Consider the following 21,044-nt stretch of genomic DNA (forward strand, 5'->3'; position numbering starts at 1 on the left):
TAGGTCAAGTTTGTCTGAGATGACTTTATTTTGTCATCAATCTTAAATGATCATTTCACGTTATAGAATACTGTTTCCAAATACTTTCTCTCAGCATCTTGAAGATAATATTACATTGACTTCCAGCATAAATACTCTTGCTGATGAAAATCTGGATTTTCTTCCCTAGAAATAGTCTGCCTTTCCCTCTGGTCACTTTTTAATTTTCAGTTGAAATTTTCTATTCATTTTGATGTGTGTGGAATTAGAACAAAGGAAAAAAATTAAAACTGGCTGCAAAAGTTTCTGATAAAAAATTTAATCATAAAACATTGGTAATAATTTAATCATTTAAAATCTTCTGTTCTTCAAGAGACAGTATTAAGAATATGAAAATGTAAGCCACAGACGGGGGGCAATATTTGCAGTACATATTTCTGATGAAAAATAAATTGTACATGATCAAATTTTTTAAATTGCACTTCGAAAGACATCATCGAGAATGTAAAAAGAGAACCTATAGAATGTGAGAAAATATTTGCAAATCATATCTGATAAGGGTCTTGTATCCAGAATATGTAAAGAACTCATAACTTAATAAGACAACCCAATAAAAAATATGCAAAAGATTGAATAGACTTTTCTCCAAAGAAGACATGAATAGCCAATAAGAACACTAAAAGATGTTCAACATCATTAGTCATCAGGGAAATGCAAATTAAAACCACAATGAAATATCACTAAAATAGCTAAAATTTTAAAAGACTGACAATACCAAGTATTGGTGAGGATGAGGGAGAAGCAGTTCTCATATAATGCTGGTGGGAATGTAAAATGGTATGACCACTATGGAAAATAAGTTGGCATTTCTTACAAAATCAAATGTACACTTACCATATGGCCCAGCAATTCCACTCCTAGGTATTTACTCAAGAAAAATAAAAATGTCCAAAAATGACATACACAAATGTTTATAGCACTTTGCTCATAATAGCTGAAAACTGGAAATGACCCAAATGTCTATCAAGAGTTGAATGGATAGGTGAATTGTAGTATAATCATACAATGGAATACTACTCAGCAATAAAAAAGAATGAACTACTGGTATACAAAGTAACACGGATGAATCTCAGAAACATTATGCTGAGAGAAAGAAGCTAGACATGAAATAGTACATACTACATTTTTTTTTACATGAAGTTTTAGAACAAACAAAATTAGCCAATAGTGAATGTATTATCTATTGCCGCATCTGGGTACCTCAACGGTCTCTCAAAATGTTGCAATCAAAGTGTCAGCTGGGATGACAGTCTCACCTATGGGCTTGACTGAGGTTGGTCGGCTTCCAAACTGCTCAGGTGGTTGTTGGCTGGACTCTGTTCCTCGCTGGCTATGGGCCAGAGGCCTCCCACACTTCCTTGTCACATGGCCCTCTCCATAGGGCAGCTCACAACATGCAGCTAGCCAGCTTCCACAGAACGAACTAGTGAGAGAACACAAGATAGAAGCAAGACTTTTTTGTAACCTAGTCTTGAAAGTAGCATCTATCACTTTTGTGATATTCTTTTCATTATAAGTAAGTCACTAAGTCCAGCCCACATTCAAGGGTTTGAAGACTAGGAGATGGGATCCTTGGGGACCATTTTACAGATCAGACTTAATTTAAAAGTAATTTTTATATGTAATAATGCAGAATGACCATGAGTGGTATGTATTTTTAGAAGGCTCATGCACTAAAATTCTCATCTTTTGGTTAATGCCTAAAATTCCAGAGAGAGAGATTCAATCCTTCAGTTGAAGGGTTTCATTAGTAAAATATAGACTATGAAGGGAGAGTTTCCTTTTGGGCCTGAGTAATAATTACTGTATTTTTATACTGTGTGTACCTAAAATTGGGTATACTGTATTTGCCCAGAATCCACGTTGGGTAAAGAAGAGGGAAGGTAAAGAAAGAGAAACAGGGCAGAACTGGTAAGCCCATATAAAACAGAACACTTTGCAGTTTTGCCTATAATCAGCAGCCCCGTTGGTTGCAGACCAGCTCAGTCTTCTCATATTATGAATATGTACTGACATTTTAATTTTATTACTTTAGGTTTGTTTCTCGACCTTTTTAGATTGTAAATGTTAGGGAGTTTTTGTTTGTTTTACTTTAAAGGGGCCATGCTTGCAAGTGAATATTACACACTGATTTTCTAATACTCTGCCAATTTTCTATACCCACTCCTGTGATCGTAATTTCTATTTTCATGCATTTGCTCATGTTAAAGTTGTTGTAGAGATTAAATGAGTTCATACATGTAAAGCACTTAGTACCCCACAGACAGTAAGTGCTCAATACTATTATTAAGATTGATGCTGTTGTCCTCTGCTGTTCTGATCTCTACTACCCTCCTCCAATTGGTTCACTTTCCTTCCTCTACACCATTCTGCCTCCTCTTCAAATCCAGCCTGTTTTCTTTTCTGTTCCTCATCTTACATAGTCTCACTGCAACTTGGCTCTACTAAAACTCCTTCCTTTTGCTCCTTACCACATTCCTCACAGGGTCAATTACATTTTTTTTTTCATTCTCTAAGCAGATGAATCAGCTGCTTACGGAGAAGATTGAAGCTATCTATCCAAAATGTCCTCTTTTCTTCTCTTCACTGTAGTTTCCCTGCATTCACATTCTCTCTGGTTCATCAACCCTTTTCCTCTGTCTCAAAAGAAGGCACATTCTTCTGTGGCTAACCCCTCCATCTCTATTTTTCATTCTATTCTTCAGTTGGGATTAGGCTAGGCTGCAAATAACAGAAAATCCTCAAATGACAGTGGCTTGAAAAAAGACAGGTGCTTCTCTCAGGTGACACAGATCTAAAAGCAGGCTGTTTAGGACTGAGATGGCAGCTCCACCAGTTGTCAGGGACCCATGTTTTTTTCTTTTTCACTGCTCTGCCGTCCCTAAAGCGTGGCCCTCATCCTCACGGCACAAAATTGCTGCTTGAAAACCAGGAAACACAACTTCCAGGGAGCAAAGTGAAGCTAAAGAAGGCAGGGAGGACCTCCTCTCTTTTAAGATGTCCCTAAACAAGTACACGACACTTAATTGATATGTAATGGGCCAAAACTTAGTCAAATCTGGCTCCAAGGGAAACTGTGAAAGGGGCTATTTAACTGGGTGGCAGTGTGCCCACCAAAAAAAATCTATGCTTTGTTACCTCAAGAAAAAAAAATGGTATTCTGTTATAAAGAAGTAAGGGAGAAAGATTTGGCGAGGCACTCATCCTTTCTCATCTCCAACAATATCTGTTTACTTCCTTCTTCAATCCTCTTCCGTTCCCCTCAAACATGTTCTAGCTCTCCACTCTTCATCCTAAAAGAAAATCAAAAAGCTTCTCTTAATTCTGGTCATTCCCTTCCTTTCACTGCAAAAAAAATTTTTATCGCTCTTCTTTACAATTTCTTTAAGTTCTTCTTTTTTGCTTATTTCCAATCCCTACCCACCATCTCACCTTTATATAGTTCGTAATTAGTCTCCGAGCTCCTGGGGCACTTAACATATACATCTTTACCCCAACCAAGTCTTTAAATTTTATGTTATTTATATTCAACTTCACAAATAATACAAGAATACATGATTGTAAATATACATATATATTATAAATAAAGCAAACATCTTCTTCAGCCACACCCCTGGGTACATTAAGACCGTTAGAATTGCTGAACAAATGAGAGGATGGATGGAGTAGGGCAGAAGATGAGACTTTCCCAATTCGTTCGTGTAAAACGGAGTCCAGGGCCCTCTTTCACTTCGGGTTTCGCAGGCCCCACGAAGGTCTCTCCCTGCAAAATCCTGGTCTGTCTTCTACGCACTGGAGTGAACGCTAAAACCGGGCCCTCTAACACCCCCAAGTTTGATGGCCCCCGCCCCAGTCGGGGGGCAGAGGCAGGTACGAGACTCTAGCGAGTTCCAGGGTCCCCGCGGAAAAAAACCACCGAGGCACTTCTCTGACGCACTTCCGGCGCGCCGGAACAGAGGCGGGCCGCGGTGACCGCCGGGGAGCCGGAAGCCGGGAAGATGGTGGTCACCAGGTCCGCGCGGCCTCAGGCCGGGGTCCAAGCCGCATCAGCTGAAAGCTCCCGGGAGAAGGTAGGAGATCGCAAGGTTCCCTCATTTCTGCTCGCTGCTTCGCAGGGCGGTGCTCAGAGAGGAGAGGCGGTGCGAGGGCCCTGCGCGGCGTGGGGAGGAGCGGCGGAAAGGGCCCGAGCCTGCCGCGCCCTTCTGTGCTCCAGGCACCGCGCGAAGCGTTTAGCTTCCTCTTCAGTGGAAGTCTTTTAGGGCAGTCCTTAACATGGAACAGAGGTTAGCAAACTTGCTTTGGGTAGTTCACCTCCGTAATGCAGATGCACGGCTCAGGCCTTCTAACACCGTAGTAAGGAGGAATAACTTCGCCCACGAAGTGTGAGCCAATTTAGCGGGGTTGGAGAAAAGGGCGCCGTCTTCACGTGTGGAGGCTGGCCGTGGCCCTACAGCACCTCCTGTGGGCGTGGTGGGGGCCAGAGGGGCCGTGGGCTGCGGTGACGCCGCCTGGTGGCTCTCAGTGGCGCTAGTTGTCCGCTGCCTCTGCTGATTATGCGATGAAGGGGACGGGACGAAGCGGAGCGTTAATTCACTCATGTAAAGGTAAGGGCAGCGACCGATTCCATGGCTGTATGTGTTCCTAAATACAGATTTGACTTTGAGTGAGAACACTCTCTTGAGTTATTTGTCTTGCTCCCTAAAGTCAGATCCAGTACTTGGGTGAGGTGAGTTAGCAGGGCCCTGCAAATGCACGGTCAGATCCAGTACTTAAGTTTTTGATTCTTTTTTTTTAATCATGGGTGGTGGTGATTTTTTTTTAATTCATTTTGTTTACCGAGTTCTTTATTGTTCTGTTAAAATTTGCTCCTGAGGGGACTGCCTCACTCACTTTGCCCATGTCCCAGCCCTACCTCAATTACAGTGTGTTTTCTCTGGCTTACAGATTTCTGCTGCTGAAAGAATTCAAGCACACTCAAAAGGCAGGAAGGACTCTCCATCTGATGACCAAAGTTCTGCTGAATCACAGAGCACGAGAAAACAAAGTCCAGTCTCTAGAACTCCTAAAACCAGAAGGAGGAAGAGCAGACCTACAAGCTCATTACATGAGCAAATGGACAGACCACCTACTGATGGAGAGACCTCTGAAGCAGAGTCAGATTGTTCTTCTGTGTCTGAACTCCAGGGTCCCATTTTAAGAATAACTAGAAGGCGGCAGATCTTAATTGCCTGCACTCCAGTGTCTAGTGCTAGGAAAAGGCTGAAAATAACTCCAATAAATGAATCTCATACTGAAGAAGTCTCTGAAGCAGAATCGCATGTTTCAGGTATTTCTAGAATTGTGCTTCCCACAATAATGACTGCAAGAACCAGAAGTCAGGCTAAATCCCTAACAGACCCAAGCCAAGAATCACATGGGGAAGCTGTTTCTGATGCTGAGTCATCATGCTCAGACATGTCTTCCTTTTCTGGAATTTCAACTAGGAGAACAACCAGGAGTATGCAGAGGAAAATACAGGCACAAACTGGGGAGAAAGATGATGTAAGAGAGGAAAAACAGGCCAGTGTTGCACCTCTCAAAGAAATAACAAAGAAGAATTCTAAGAGTTTAGATGAAGAAGCCAAAGGAATGACAGATCAGGGAAAAGAAATTAATGAGAAAAATTCTCAGTTGAAGAGTCTTTCTGAACTTAAGGACGCTAGCATTCAGCAGTTAATTTCTCAAAGGCATTCAACCCCTCAAAGTAAGAAAACTGCCTCAGAGCCCTCAAATCTGAACTGTGAGGCTATAATGAAATCATTAGCTCAAACATTTGCGGTTGTGGAAGTGGACAGATGGGATGCAAAAAGAAAGAGCACCATAAAAACAAGTGACTTGGCAGAATTTGATGATGGTGGTCATAGTGATGAAGAACAGTGCACAGTTACAGGTGTCAGTGAACATATGAACGAAGGGGATATAGATTTTGAGTGTGAAGATGTGAACAGAGAAAGGGATACAGATTTTGAGTGTGAAGACATGAATGAAGAAAGGGATACAGATTTCGAGGGTGATACCAAACTGTACAAGTCTGAGTTCAACACATCTCAGGATAAAGGTGATTCTGTTTTATTAGTTCTCAGCAGTGATGAAAGCCAGCAGTCCAAAAACAGTGAGAATGAAGAGGACACTGTGTGTTTTGTTGAAAACAGTGGTCAAAAAGAGTCATTAAATGAAGACTCAGAAAATATGTCATGTGACAATGCATTGTTTGTAATTGACACAACTCCTGGAGTGAGTGCTGATAAAAATTTTTACTTGGATGAGGAAGACAAGGCAAGCGAGGTTGCCACTGAGGAAGAAAAAGAAGAGGATGAAAAAAGTGAAGAAGAACCATCAGACAGTGATGAAAATAAGGATAGTGAGTTTAGTGATGAAGATGATTTACTAAATGGCACAAAGTCTAAACTGTAAGTTTTACCTTTACTTTTAAAAGTAAGTTTTTGATATATATCTCAAGTGGCTAATTTACCATAAAAATATAAAATATTAGAAAACATGGGAATTGAGAAAATTACTGCCTCGAGTTCTTAATGGAAAAGCTCATTTATCCAGCATTTTCCTCGTCCCTGTAGGTGCCTTTGTTGGTCATATTTTTTCCACCAATTATAGCTAACAGGGCTCCTTTTGGTGATATATTGGAAATCATCTGTTCAGATTTTTCTGCATGATTGTTAACAGCAACATAAAAGGGAAGGAAAGTAACTTGTTTTTTTCTGTATCTTGATTGTAGAGAAATTGAAAAATTTAGAAGAGCCTGAGAAAAATAATCACCTACAATCCCAGCTATCACCCATTGAAAAGTGCTAATGTTTGGGGCTGTTTCTTTTTTGCTGTTTTAAATTTGTTTTCCCTAGGGACAGGCCCCTAGTAGCAATGTGTCCACCGGAAACACTGGCATCCTTGTAAGGAACTGTATATTCACAGATCCCAGTTTTCACTCTAAACCAATGAAATCAGTCTCTGAGGCTAGGCACATGCATACTTATTTTTTAAAAGTCACACTGCTCCCCAGGATAATTCTAATGTACGTTCAGGGTTGAGAATTCACGCCAAGGCACTGCAGTAAAATAATTTCACTTTCCAATAGAGGTTGATTGTCAGTTGATTTCAACTGCCCAGTTTATATGAATAATCAGGGAAGAAAGTGTACTTGCTTATAAAAAGGACCCTTCGATAATATAAAGTAGAAATGCTCATTAAATAAATATAGCAGGAACCATGAGATTCTGATTTGGTATGTCTGGGGTATGACATTTATATTTTTAAAAAGCTCCAGTGGGAAATCTGGGTGCTCATCACTGTTTAAAACTCACTGATTTAGCAGAAAAACATCTAATGGATAACGTGGAAGTTCAAAGGAGAAGAATCTATGTTCCTGGTTTTAGAGATGGCGATATGTACATGTATTAACTCATGACTTGTATATCAAGTTGATACATTGCCAGATGTATCTCCTCTCCTCTTTTCTTTTTATAAAATGCCTCTGTGAAATCTCTTGGCCTGTTGTATGGCCTTAATCCATTTTAAGAAAATCTAGGGAATAAATGTGGATGTGCTCCCCAAAAGCTTTTTTGTTTAATTCATTATTCATCCCAGAATTTTGTTCTAAATGACTTGACTAGATTTAAAATATATATTTGTTCACAGTTTTTCAGAAACTCTATTGTAAAAATGACTTTTTTTGGTCATTGACAGTAAAAGGGAAGAAAAGAAAAAAAGTGATTTTAAAAATAGAGTCTTCAGTTGTTTCCATTTTGATTTAATTACTTGATCTTTTAAGTGATTATTTCTCTTTCAGTCTGAAGTTGACAAGCAGCAGCATAGACCCTGGTTTGAGTATCAAGCAATTGGGTGGTTTGTATATTAATTTCAATGCAGACAAACTACAGTCGAATAAGAGAACTCTAACACAGATCAAGGAGAAAAAGAAAAATGAGGTAAGTTACACAAAGTGTCCTGTTGGTTTTCATAGAACTAACCAATCACTTCTAGAAATGATTAGTTCTTGGTAAGAGACTAATTTTCCTACAATGAAACCGCATTAGCCAACTGTGCTCCTTTTTTCCCTCTTTCTAGAATGGTCATTTCTTTTTTATAAAGTCCTAGCTATAAAAGATGACACTTGAAAAATAAAGTAATGCAGGATCAGTGTTCCTCTTCTTGCACCCACCAGTTATGATCCCAGGGGTTGTGTTTTCTTCTCTTTTTCTTGCTATTCTTGTAGTTCTTAATTGGTCTGAACTCTGTTGAAAATCTGAAAGCTGTGAGTGCCTGCCTCCCCCTCCCATATGTGCATATAGACATAAAATTGTACATTTAATTTCAGAAGGAATTCACAGAGTGCGTAACCTCATCCAAACCCTCAGCTTCAGCCACCACCTTGCCTGGCTTCCTCCTAAATCTGTATTTTCTAGCCTTGCAGCCTCTTCAGGTCTTTAAATCCAGGTGCTTGTTGTGTGTTCATTCAGATGTCCTCAGGTACTTGAACTTGCTTATTGCCCTCCTTCTCTTCCTTGCCTGAACCAGCTTCTCCTTTTGTATTCTCAATCCTGGTTAATGATGCCAAAATCTCTTTCCCTTTTGTGATTTCTCCTTAGTGATTGACTAATCACTAAGCCTAGAAAACAGTCCTTCTTACATACTTTCTATTCTCTTCCCTCATTTTTGCCCCATTGTCATTGGCTAGTGCCAGCCTTTGGTTTTCATCTGGACTGCTGCAGTACGGCCTCCTTACTCTTTGTCCTTCAAGCCATCCTCCATGCTTTTGCTAGATGTCTCTTTCTAAAAACACAAGTCTGACCATGATATTCTCCTGTTGAAGGCCTTCAGTGGTTCCTCAGAGCCTTCAGGGGGCCTCTGTACCTCCTGCTTTGATTGTCCACCTGCTGTGTTCTTGCCATTGAAGACTTCTGTAGTTCCCTCAACATACCTGTTCTCTCCCAGGCCATTGCAGATCATAGATCACTGCCTTTGGGAAACAGTCTTGGACCCGAATCCTTCCCCCCACCTCTGTGCTCCTGCAACACCCAGAATAGATCTGATTCATTATTGATCATGTAGTGTAATTGTTAATTTACTGGCTTTAATCTTTGTATTCCTAAAACAGGATTTCTCAGCTTTAGCCATAGTGATGTTTTGTGCTTGATAATTCTTTCTTGTGGGGATATATTCTGTGCATTGTAGGATGTTTAGCAGCATCCCTGGCCTCTACCCACTAGATGCCAGTAGCATTCGCCCTCCCCTCCGTGCACACACCAAAAATGTCTTCAGACGTTGCCAACTGCTCCCAGTTGAGAACCACTGTCCTAGATCTTAGTATAGTACTTGACACATAGCAAGCTCTTAATAATCTGTTAAATAAATGCCATGCTCTCTCTTCTGAGCAGTAGGAAAGTCTAGACTGCTACCGCACTACCCAGAAACTTCTGGGCCTGAACCTGAATTGGGGATTTCTGAATTAATAGTTTATTTCTGAAATGATAATTTCAAATGTTATTGACCAAATTAATATTTGCTGTATTCCTATGAACTATTTTGAGGGAGCAGTCTTCTTTAGTTCTTGCACTGGGAGAGATGATGAATTACCCTGAGGCTCCTTTTAGGTACATAAACAATATTATGACAATATTTAATCATCCTAGGCAAGTCACAAAAAATGCAGAAGTTGTTTAGGAAGAGATTAACAGATTTGACTACACAAAACTTTAAAACTTATGCAATTAAAAACACCTTAGGAAAGACAAGTAAAAGACCATAGATTAATACCACTAAAATAACAAAATACACTTCTACAAATTAATAAAAACACAGCCCTATATAAAAATGAAAAAGAACCCCAAAACGTACAGGCATTCCCCAGAAGAGGACATAGCTAATAAATATAAAAAAGATGATCAACAACAAATGAAAACAGCCAGGAGGCACCAGTGACAACATACAAAAGATACTCCCCAGGGGCTGGCCCGGTGGCGCAGCAGTTAAGTTCACACATTCCACCTTGCTGGCCTGGGGTTCACTGGTTCTGATCCCAGGTGTGGACATGGCACCACTCATCAAGCCATGCTGTGGTAGGCATCTCACATATAAAGCAGAGGAAGATGGGCACGGATGTTACCTCAGGGCTGATCTTCCTCAAAAAAAAAAAAACTACCCAGTGTTGGTGGCACTGTAAAAAAAAAAAGGGCACGATTAACTGTTGGTAGGAGTTTATACTAAAATGCAAAGCAATTGAGCAATACCTATCAAAATTTAAATGACACATTTTGGAATCTGTTTTATAGAAATAATCACAAGTGTACAGAGATGATGTTTACGATGTTTAATGGAAAAAGTTTAATGGAGACTTAAACTAAATGTCTGAAGAAAAATTGTGGTGCGTAACAGCTATTAAAAAGAATGAAGTTAATCTATGTATGAATTGACATTGAAAGAGTAAGATGTATTGTTGAGTTGTAAAAAGATTTGTCTAGATAGAATGATCTCATTGGTATAACACAAGTATATGTTGTTTAATCAAAATCTGTATTGCTGTTCGTATTCTATTAATAGTCTAGCTGTCTCCTCAGATCACAGGAAGCTGTTTTACTAACATGAAAAGAACTTATTAAAGACTTATTAAGACTTATTGAAGACAAGTTTTTCTCAGGGATTTCAAGAGCCATTGTGGCATTGTTCCTAATGTCTTTATTTTCCACTGGTTTGGTGCAGTGACTGGGTGCAAACCAACAAATACAAGTGGACACATTAAATCTGATGGGGCAAATTTGAGCTGAATATCCATTTTATAGATTTCCTAAAATAATCCTTTAGTTTGCTCCTAAAACATTTTTATTGTCATATAGTGTACAAATTTAAGAACAGGAACAACTTTGCAGTAGTGTGTCTGTGTATAAAGAAGGTTACTGTATTTAGAGTAGTCCTCAGTGTGGGAGATGTTTCCCATATAAAGCAAAAATGTTGAAAAAAGTTCTATGACATTCTGACATTATTTTAAAACCATTTTAATATTTTTATAGCTTCTGCAAAAAGCCATCGTTACACCTGACTTTGAAAAAAACTACTGTGTCCCACCATATAGAGAGTCAAAGTATCAACTTCAGAAAAAACGCCGAGTAAGTACAGTGACTCTTATTATTTAGAATGTTTAGATGTTTTAGACTCTATATGTTCAGCTTATACAACATGGTTGTACAATTAAAATATATATATTTCCAAAGTAAATTATCACAGGTATCTCACGACCCATAAAATATGGTTCCATAAACGTGTTATATGGATTTCCACAAAGTGGAACTGCACCACGTAGTGCACATAGATACAGCTGTTTTTTTCCCCTTTCTTAAAAATAGCGACAGCCAGCATATAAGGTCACTGTCCATATCTTTTGGCTTATAGGTACTATTCACTAAAGGCCAGGAGCTCTGTTGCAGGCTGTTGTAGAGAACTTGATGTAGCCAGCTAAAAACGCTGGTTTATTCAGTCTGCCAAACGAGCGGATAGAAACTGTTTTCTTTAGTAGAATATAGAGGATTGCTTCCATCTGCCATTTCAACTAATAAGCATAAAAAAGTTATCAAGAGGATGCCAGCCTAGTAGCATAGTGGTTAAGTTTGCGCACTCCGCTTCGACGGACTGTGGTTCGTGGGTTCAGATCCCAGGTGCAGACCTACACACTGCTCATCAAGCTATGCTGTGGCAGCATCCCACACGCAAAAGTAGGGGAAGATTGGCACAGATGTTAGCTCAGGGCCAATACTTCTTCACCGAAAAAAAAAAAGTTATCAAGAGAGCTTGGAGGAAATTTGAGGATGGTACTGCAGTAATGTCACTAATATGGAGCACCCTGGCACATGGTAGGCACTCCATGATATTTGTTGTATGAATGAAACAAAAAATAAAATTATGCAAATAACTTGCTAGGAGTTTTCAAAAGAATAGAAATTTTTGTTTGATTTTAGAAATAATACAAATTTCTAGACTGTTGGAGTGAGTGACTTTCTGAGACACCTGAGTGACTGAATAAAGTGTTTATGTTTTCATAAAAGCTCCAGAAGTGAAAATGTTTTTATACATTGTCTCTTGTGTAGGCTATTTTAGACAATCAAAACTGAAGCTGTGGGTTATTCACCCAGCAAGTCAGCAATTCTCACTAAGATACAAAATAAATTTTAAGGAGCCCTTATTTATGAAACTGATAATGCTCTGCCTAATTTACCAGAGAAATCACTTTTGTGATTGAATTCCTTTTATGAAAGATGAATCTGGAGAGTAACTTTGTTTTTAATTAATGAAATTTTCTGTATGTGTAATTTTGGGGGAAATGAGGTATAATTTATACTCTGCTTGTTAAAATTAGAATTTTCTCTTTGTCTTTGAAATCTGAATTTCAGAAAGAGCGACAAAAAACAGCAGGTGATGGCTGGTTTGGTATGAAAGCTCCAGAATTGACAGATGAACTGAAAAATGATCTCAAAGTACTGAAGATGAGAGCTAGCATGGACCCAAAAAGGTTTTACAAGAAAAATGATAGGGATGGCTTCCCCAAGTACTTTCAGGTATGAAGCAAACAGAACAATGGTGGTGCTATTGATGGATTTTAGTTTGGAAAGCCCTATGCTGATTTGTTTACTCTTAAAATAGATAAATATTTACAATATACATCTTCTTAGGCCGTATAATAATGGCCAGAACCCCATTCAGACAGCCACCAGCTTGTACAGTCACGTGCCGCATAAACGACATTTTGGTCAATGACGGACCGAATATACAACGGTGGTCCCATAAAATTGGAACCATATAGCCTAGGTGTGTAGTAGGCTACACCCTCTGGGTTTGTGTGGCTATATACTCTATGATGTTTGTACAGCGACAAAATCACCTAATGATGCATTCCTCAGAATGTATCCCTGTTGTTAAGGGACGTGTAACTGTAATGGCTTTCCATGTAGAGTCGGGGTTGCAAATGGTGACTGGGTTTCCAGGTCAACTCTGAAAGTTATGAAACCTATGAGTAGTACCATATATGAATAGTACTATCCTAAGAGCAAGAATCCTTGCAGGATGGAGGAGGAAAGGGAATCATTTACACCAAACTCTTCTTTTCCAGGTAGAGGGACATCCCCAGGCAAATTCTGAAAATAAGTTAAAAGTTGGTTTTCAAAGTGTTTTCAGATGAATGTCCCGTTGATTCATCCTCTGGGCGCTCTCAAGTTCATTTTGTTTCTTTAATACCTTTTTCGTCACTATGGAGATTAGCATAATAGTCCTTTGCCTTCAGGTCTACTCTCCCTTCTAGTCCATCCTCCATGTTGTAGCCAGTTATCTCTTCTTGAAAAAAACCATCTCCTCGTGATATACCACTGCTCAATGATATCACAGATATCGTTCCATGGTACCTTCAGCGATTCTTTATGATCTGTAGGATAGAATCTGTATCCCTTAATGTGGCCCTTCACAATCTGCACCCGAACCAGTTCACTAACCCTTCTCTTGTCACATAGCCCTCTTCAGCTTACACATTTAGCTGTTCTCAGAATATGCAGAGACTGGTCTTGGCACTCTGACTTTGCATGTGCTTGCCTCTGTCATGTTTGCTTGGTGAAATTTTACCTATCCCATTCCAAGCTAAAATGTCATGATTTGTGAAATCTTTACCTCCCTTAGGTAGAATTGGTCACTTAGTTTTCAGAACAGCTGTAGTGTTTTGTTCAGCATAATATCATGTTATGCTTTAGTTTTTTAGTTCTCTATCTGTGGTCTTCTTTATGACTATGGGTTCTTTGTCTTTGTTTCCCTAATACCTGGCACAGTGCCTGGCACGTAGTGGACACTGTAAATTTTACTCGGTGGAATGTATGAACAAATGCAGAGTGATCACTATGTAGGTTCTAAGCTGGCAGCATTTATGATAACCTAACCTGGGAGATCACATATGTAGGTAGTAGAATTTATGTCAGTTTCATTAATTTGGAAAACTAGAACAAGTGTTTTATTATCTGTTCCATTTTTCTCTTCTACTTACACTATTTATCAAGAATTTACTGTCTAGCACTAAATTATATAAAAAGAATTTTGGATTTACTATAAACTCTAATGAAGAAATGTCATTAGAAGGACCCAATGCAGATTGAATGGGTGATATATTTTTGCTTTAAAAGATGGCAAAACTAACTTTAATATTGGTATACCGTAAGCTTGTGGGTTCCATTCCTTTCTGTACATATGCTTTGTTAGAGCTGTCCTGAAATAGGAAAGCAACTCGGCATTCAGGTATTGCATGACTTATTTCAATCACTTGTTCACAGATTGGAACCATCGTTGACAATCCAGCTGACTTCTACCATTCGCGAATTCCCAGGAAGCAAAGGAAGAGAACTATTGTGGAAGAGCTGCTGGCTGATTCCGAGTTCAGAAGGTAAAGGGATTTGTGTCTCACTTTATGACACGCACGCTTTCCTTTAGAATGTGTGTCAGCTTCTAAAATTTCAGATTTTCAAAGGCTTTAGCACAGAGTTTCTCAACCGCAGCACTGTTTATTTTTGGATGGGATAATTCTTTATTGGGAGCACTATCTTATGCATTGTAGGATGTTTAACAGCATCCCTGGCCTCCACTACATGCCAGTAGCAACGCCCCCCCACCTCCACCATTCATGACATTCAAAAATGTCTCCAGACATTTCCAAATGTCCCCTGCAGGCATAAGCATTCCCAGTTTACAATCACTGCTTCCAAGGGAAGCTTGAAAGTATTTGACTGGCTAGAGGAGGATGAGCCTGCAAAGGAGACTGGGAAAGAATAGCCAAGGGGGCATTAAGAAAACCACGAGTGCACAGGGTCATAGAAGTCAAAGAGAGAGAATGTTATGAGCAGGTATAAGCTGGAGGGAATGGTTAACAGGAATAAATGCTGCCAAGAGATCAAATGAGGTAAGAACTAAAAGCTTCCTTTGGATTTAATTACATGGAGGTCACAGTAACCTTGGCAGAAGGAGTTTTAGGGGAGTGATAGGGAGGACACCAGATGGAGAGGACAGGAAGTGAGCTGAAAATGAAGAAAGAGACAATCTTTAAAGAACCTTGGCTGTGCAGAGGAAGCGGGGGGGAGGCTAGTGGATATGGTGTTAGAGGTTTATTTTAAGATGGGAACAATGTATGTTTAAATGTCCTCGAAGCAGCTGTGTATATATTATAGGAGATTTAAAAGCATACCTCATATAGAAACCTCTGCTGAACTTCCAGATTTATTTAATAGCAAAAGTGAAAATATTTATCAAGAGTTTTAAAAATAATGTAGACTGTAGGCATAGCAAGAGTTCTAAAAATAATGTAGATTATAGGCATGGAAAATAAGTGTTATGTGAGCTATTTATTGGGTTGGGATAATTTAACGAGCAATGCTCTTTTCTCACTTAATTACCCTCCTTGGAAGTCTCCTCCCCACAGAGCTTTAATTATAATCTATATACTGCTGACTTCCAACTGTCTGTGTCTAGTCTAGATCGCTTCTGAGTCCAGACTCACATTTCCAACTGCTGCCTCAGGCACGTCCAATGGGTATTTCACAAGCACCTCTAAGAGCTAACTTCTGGTCTCTCCTGACCCCTCTCCCCTTGTACAATCTAATCGTCTCCCAGTGCTCTGTACCTCAGGACTGACTGGCATCGCCATCCATCCCTTAGGGCAGGTCCTTGACACTACCTTCTCCTTTCAATCCCATATTCAGACTCAGAGTTCCTCCTGTTTTCCTATCTCTAAAGCCTGTCTCTTTCTCTCCATCCCCACAGAGATGTGGTGCAAGCTGACTGAATCTTTGCTTACCTAAGTGTTTATCTATATGTTGGGATAAAAATTGACCTGACGTTTTATAATCTTGATGATGGCAATCTTAGAAATCACAGCAATGTTGATAGTGCTTTCACTAAAAAATAATCTTAGGATAAGGAAGTTAGGGCAGTAAACTAGAAATTTAGTAGAATGAAAGTCATAATTTGCAGATTAGAGGTCATCTTACCAGTTCATTGTTTCCCATACTTCTTCAGTCCTGGAATCCCATTTTCACAATGTTTGTGTTATCTGTATACTGCCTACTTTATTTTAAAAGGAAACTTTATGTTGCTACTGTAAATGGACTTGTTGACTTATATTTTTTCTAATACAAAGATACATTACTTAAAATGAATATTGACTTTGTATCACCTAAATTTACATACCACACTATGTGAAACACATGACTAGCCCATCTCTCCAGAGTGTTTTCATCCCCTCTACAACATTCTCAAGAGGTTTTCTGGCCTCTGAACACTCTGGGATAGGGAGCTTCACTGAACATATTTAACGCAGTGTATGTTCATTAGTAGGCATGTCCTGGGACAAGAGAAATAAGTGTGACGTACGAGAGGAAATGTGCTTTTCTGTGTTGTATTGGTTTTTGGTTTGTTTCATTTTTACCCTAAACTTAGGTTTGTTAGAATGTGGGTAAATTGTGCTGCTGACTTGTGGGATTGGGTGAGCTGTAAAGTTGTAAAAGTCTTAAATAGCTTCTGTTTTAAAGAGATTAGCTAATCTTCAGCTTTAGTAATGTGATAACAGATTTATGTAACAGTGAAAATGCTTTAGAACAAAGGAATTTTATGTTTAGAGAATTTTTAACTTTTCCTAATTAACTGTGCACTGATAGCCCTTCTTTTGGTGAAACTTCTAGCTACTACATCATTATTTTTCTGCAATAAATTGTGCTTCTGTGTTTCCAAAGCCCAATAGGGAAATCTAGTCTATAGCAGCAATTCTCTGATCTGAGGATGCCTTTAAACTCTTTAAAAACTATTGAAGACTCTAGGGCTGGCCCAGTGGTGCAGTGGTTAAGTTCGCACGTTATGCTTCGGCGGCCCGGGGTTCACGGTTCAGATCCCGGGTACGGACGTGGCACCGCTTGGCAAGCCATGCTGTGGTAGGCATCCCACATATAAAGTGGAGGAAGGTGGGCATGGATGTTAGCTCAGGGCCAGTCTTCCTCAGCAAAAAGAGGAGGATTGGCAGCAGATGTTAGCTCAGGCAGGGCTGATCTTCCTAAAAAAAATTATTGAAGACTCAAATAACTTTTGTTTTATGGGTTACCTTTATCAGTATTTACTACAATGGAAATTAAAGTTAAGAAACCTTAAAAATAATTCATTTTAAAATAAGAAATCCAATACATACTATATAAATATTTTCATGAAAAAACAAAAATAATTTAGTGCACATCTCTTTAATGTCTGGCTTAAAGACAGCTGGAGCCTCATACCTGCTTTTGCATCACTCTCTGCCTTGATAGCACATGGTGTAGCCTCTGGAAAACTCCACTGTACACTCATGAGAGGATGAGAGAGAAAAAGGCCACTAAAGCCTTAGTATTCTTGTGAAAATAGTTTTTACCTAATGACCCCTTGAAAGGGCTCATTCCTGGACCACACTTTGAAAACCACCTGTCTGTGATACATTTCTTAAGGTTCTAAGAAATAGATTGTGTGTTTTTAGATAAATGTAACCTTTTTGTTTTGCTTAGTCCTTATTTTTACATTTTTATCCCATAAAAATGTTTCAAGCGTCTGGATGAAATACATGGGTCTCCAGTGGCTGAAAGTTTTCAAAAGCCCTCCCTCCCTCTCCAGTTGCCAGTTTTCTCTCACTAGACTGCAGGCTCTGTGAGGGCAGAGACGTGGCTGTCTGGTTCACTGCTGGGTCCCCAGCTCCTAGTGTGGCTCCTTACACATGGTGGAACTTAGTATACAGGTGATGGATAGGGAAAATGCGAAAAACAACTTGAGAGTTAGAAGCTCCCCCGCACCCACCCACAGGTTACATTAACTTCTAATGTCTGATGTGTCATACTTTAGAACTTAAAGGTTTGGTTTTTCTTTTTAGATATAACCGAAGGAAGTACTCAGAGATCATGGCTGAAAAGGCAGCAAATGCAGCAGGAAAGAAGTTTCGAAAGAAGAAGAAATTTCGCAATTAAGATTCACCAAGCAAACCACAATATTTTACATCTCCCTTTTATTTATCTACTAAAGATGTTTTGAAAACTAACAACAAACATCACATAAATTAATATAGACTGGCCCTATTTATATACAGGGATTTCTGTTTGGAAAAAGTTGATTTGAGAGAGACTCAATCACGTGTCCCTTGGAATAAAAATAGGTGTGTCTACAAAAGACCCACCCATGCTTAGACCTCTTGAGGGAAAAAAAGGAAAAGAACCTCAACCCTTTAAGATAACGTCTTTGTAAAGTTTTCAGTGCTTGGTTATTTAAAGAAAATTGATTAAAAGACATTTACAAAGTATAAAGTTTGCTAACATTCAAAAAACTTCAAAATAATATTATCAAAGATATATAAACAATATTGCAATTACTATGTAGGGGGGTGTTTAGCGGGGAGGTAGACAGGGAGGCTCTTTGGTCAGCTGCAAATTGGGATACAGAGATCTGTTTGTTGCCAGTATCAAAGTCACAGTTGAAACCAAAGGAATGATAAAAAAGTGTTCTTGGAGAAAATGTGCATTAGCATATGACCAAAGAACTAAATGAAGCTATAAAGGGACTTAAAAGATAGTGAAGACCACCTAGAAAGTCTGGGTTAAAGGTAGCAGCAGAAGGAGCACGCTCCTCCTTAGCACCTGAAACAGGAGGAAAGGTTGAATTTTACCCAGATTCAGTGCTGTGTTCCAAGTGAAATAGGATTAAATCAATATAATTTAAGTTAGTCAGGAGGTAAAGTGGCTTCTCTTGTCTCCAGTGGCAGAAGTATGCATCCTGGCTAAGCTACTTATGGCACCCAGGGACTGTTGGTCGTTTCTGTCCATGCTCCTCAGTGGAGTGTTGCTTGCCTTATGTCGTTATTTACAAGACCTCTGTTTTCCCAGCATACTGCTGCTTCCTTAGAATTTCAGTAAATGTGAAATCTCACATTTTGTATTTACTGCTTGGGATCATAAGCACCCTCATAATAGAACTGACAGTGACATTTGTAGGTGGAGTTGGGAAGCATCTGCATATGTTCTCTTTTATAGAAAATCTTTTATTCCAAGAATATTAAGTTTTGCCTTCTACTGGGTAAAATAAGGAGCTGCTCTGAAAGAAGTATCAAAACAAGAACAAGAAATAACAGTTAACTTACTCTTTACACGTTCCAGCAGGAGCTGCTGTTAGCAGAATACTTCTTCCACTTACAGTGTAAGGATACTGAAAGTTGTCAATCAGTATGATGTTTCTCTGCACAGACAGTTGAGGACTTACCCAGTTTTCCTGAGGCTCAAGTTGTGGGTCCACTTCTTATGTAACATGATTTCCATGTTGGTTTCTGACTCGTGAATGCTGGAATAGGCTGAATTACTTCAGTACTGCAGTTATGACAAATATTTGTGATATGATAGTCATTTTACAGGAAAAACAAGACTGGTGACCTCTAATCTTTCCCACACAAGACAGCATTCGAGCTTTCCAGACTGGGAGGCAGTGATGGGGCAGCACTGAACCTAAGTGCCAAGTCCAGCCGTGCGGCTAACTCACCGTGGAGTTCCTCACAGTATGTATTTTGAGTACTGACATTTAGTTACATTTTAACATCCAGGCTCTTTTCTGTTTTGTCTCCACTGACTCATTTTTAATTTTATTTTATTATATGTGTTTTTGTAAGCCACTTCACTTGGAACAAAGCAGAGAGTTTTTAACAAATGTTAAAATACCTCAGTCAGTGAAATAAACTGAAATTACTCCACTAAATCATTTAAAGTCACCTCTATTATATTGTAAGGAATTAAAACTGGTAATATATACAGCTTCTTTATCTCAATCTTCACAAATTTATTTTAAATTTTCACAATTAAGAAGAGGATCAAAGTAGAGGTAAAGGTCAGAAAAAAAGTCTTTGTGCTCCTAGCCTGCAAATATCTGGATATTTGAAAGATGGACCTATTTGTCTTTTGTTTTTTGAGCAAAGCGTTGTGTTGAGAAACAGGTTTTAGTGACTTTGGCTTGTGTCACTAAAGACAGTCCACTTACTGAAACTATCTTAAGGCTTAATGACTACCAGAAAGTTCCTTGACTCAACTGAAAAGATTATAAAGCATACAATGTGCTGATGAAAGAAGGGCCTTCAAAGTACCTTAAGAAGATCTTTAAAGATCACTAAAGTATCCTGTCTTGTTCCACAATGCTTTTAAGACAACCTACAACACAGCTAGTTTTTTAAGTGAGGAAATTAGGTAAAGGAAAATGAGGACGGAAGAAATCAGATGAAGCCACGGTGAAGGTAATAAATGATTCTGTGAAACTAACTGTAGCAGCTGATAGAGGCAGGCTCTGAGCTTCCTAAAATCTAACAAAATGTCAGTTCTGTGTTCAGTGTTCTGCTTTAGAGAAACACCATTATTCCTATTACAAAGACCTGAGAAAATGTCTCATGGATCCCAATATCAAGGATGTCAGACAAGAGGCCATATTTGGCTGTCCAGAGGATAGGTGGCAGGGTTTTAAAGAAAAAGAGGGAAGGGCTGTATGGAAAAGTTAATATAACCTTGACTACCTGGGATAAATTCATGGGATCTCACTCTCAGAAACAGCAAGTTACAAGAAAACACTGAAAAGAAATGTTTAATTCCATTTCTGGGATATGTGCGGGTACTCGTTCAGTTCAATCTCTGAAGCAATGACGATTGTACAGGATAACTACCTACAACATGTCATTGAAAGTGTTCAGTAGGGTTGAAACAAAAAATAAATGCTTTCTAGTTAACCAGTTCCCCAAGCATCCAATTAAAAACTCAGGTCTTCTCGTTGTTATGCAATTTAAAAGTGAAGAAGAAATGTTTCCAGTTTTTAAAAGTGAAGAAGGAATGCTTTTAATTACTAATAGCTTCCAAGAAGCAGGGCCAATAGCATGACCTGTAATCAAATGTCATAAGCAGATCAGTGTTTTAGCA

At 39.0% G+C, this 21,044-nt stretch overlaps 1 protein-coding gene and 1 long non-coding RNA gene across 2 annotated transcripts; one reads left to right on the forward strand and one right to left on the reverse strand.

The window, feature by feature from the left end:
• Nucleotides 1–282: 282 nt before the first annotated feature.
• LOC139079164 (uncharacterized) lies at nucleotides 283–3,983 on the reverse strand. Its single transcript, XR_011532516.1, has 3 exons — nucleotides 3,472–3,983; nucleotides 3,178–3,332; nucleotides 283–1,462 (listed from the first exon to the last, which is right to left on the reverse strand). It is a non-coding gene; the product is annotated as an uncharacterized lncRNA (long non-coding RNA).
• Nucleotides 3,957–19,845, forward strand: DNTTIP2 (deoxynucleotidyltransferase terminal interacting protein 2). The gene is made up of 7 exons (XM_008541795.2): nucleotides 3,957–4,109; nucleotides 4,984–6,488; nucleotides 7,880–8,018; nucleotides 11,097–11,192; nucleotides 12,471–12,635; nucleotides 14,385–14,494; nucleotides 17,984–19,845. Exons 1-7 carry the CDS (start codon nucleotides 4,038–4,040, stop codon nucleotides 18,075–18,077), a joined length of 2,181 nt encoding a protein of 726 aa, XP_008540017.1. The 5' UTR covers nucleotides 3,957–4,037; the 3' UTR covers nucleotides 18,078–19,845.
• Nucleotides 19,846–21,044: the final 1,199 nt, after the last annotated feature.

The sequence above is a fragment of the Equus przewalskii genome, chromosome 24 (assembly GCF_037783145.1).
Source record: "Equus przewalskii isolate Varuska chromosome 24, EquPr2, whole genome shotgun sequence".
NCBI lineage: Eukaryota > Metazoa > Chordata > Mammalia > Perissodactyla > Equidae > Equus > Equus przewalskii.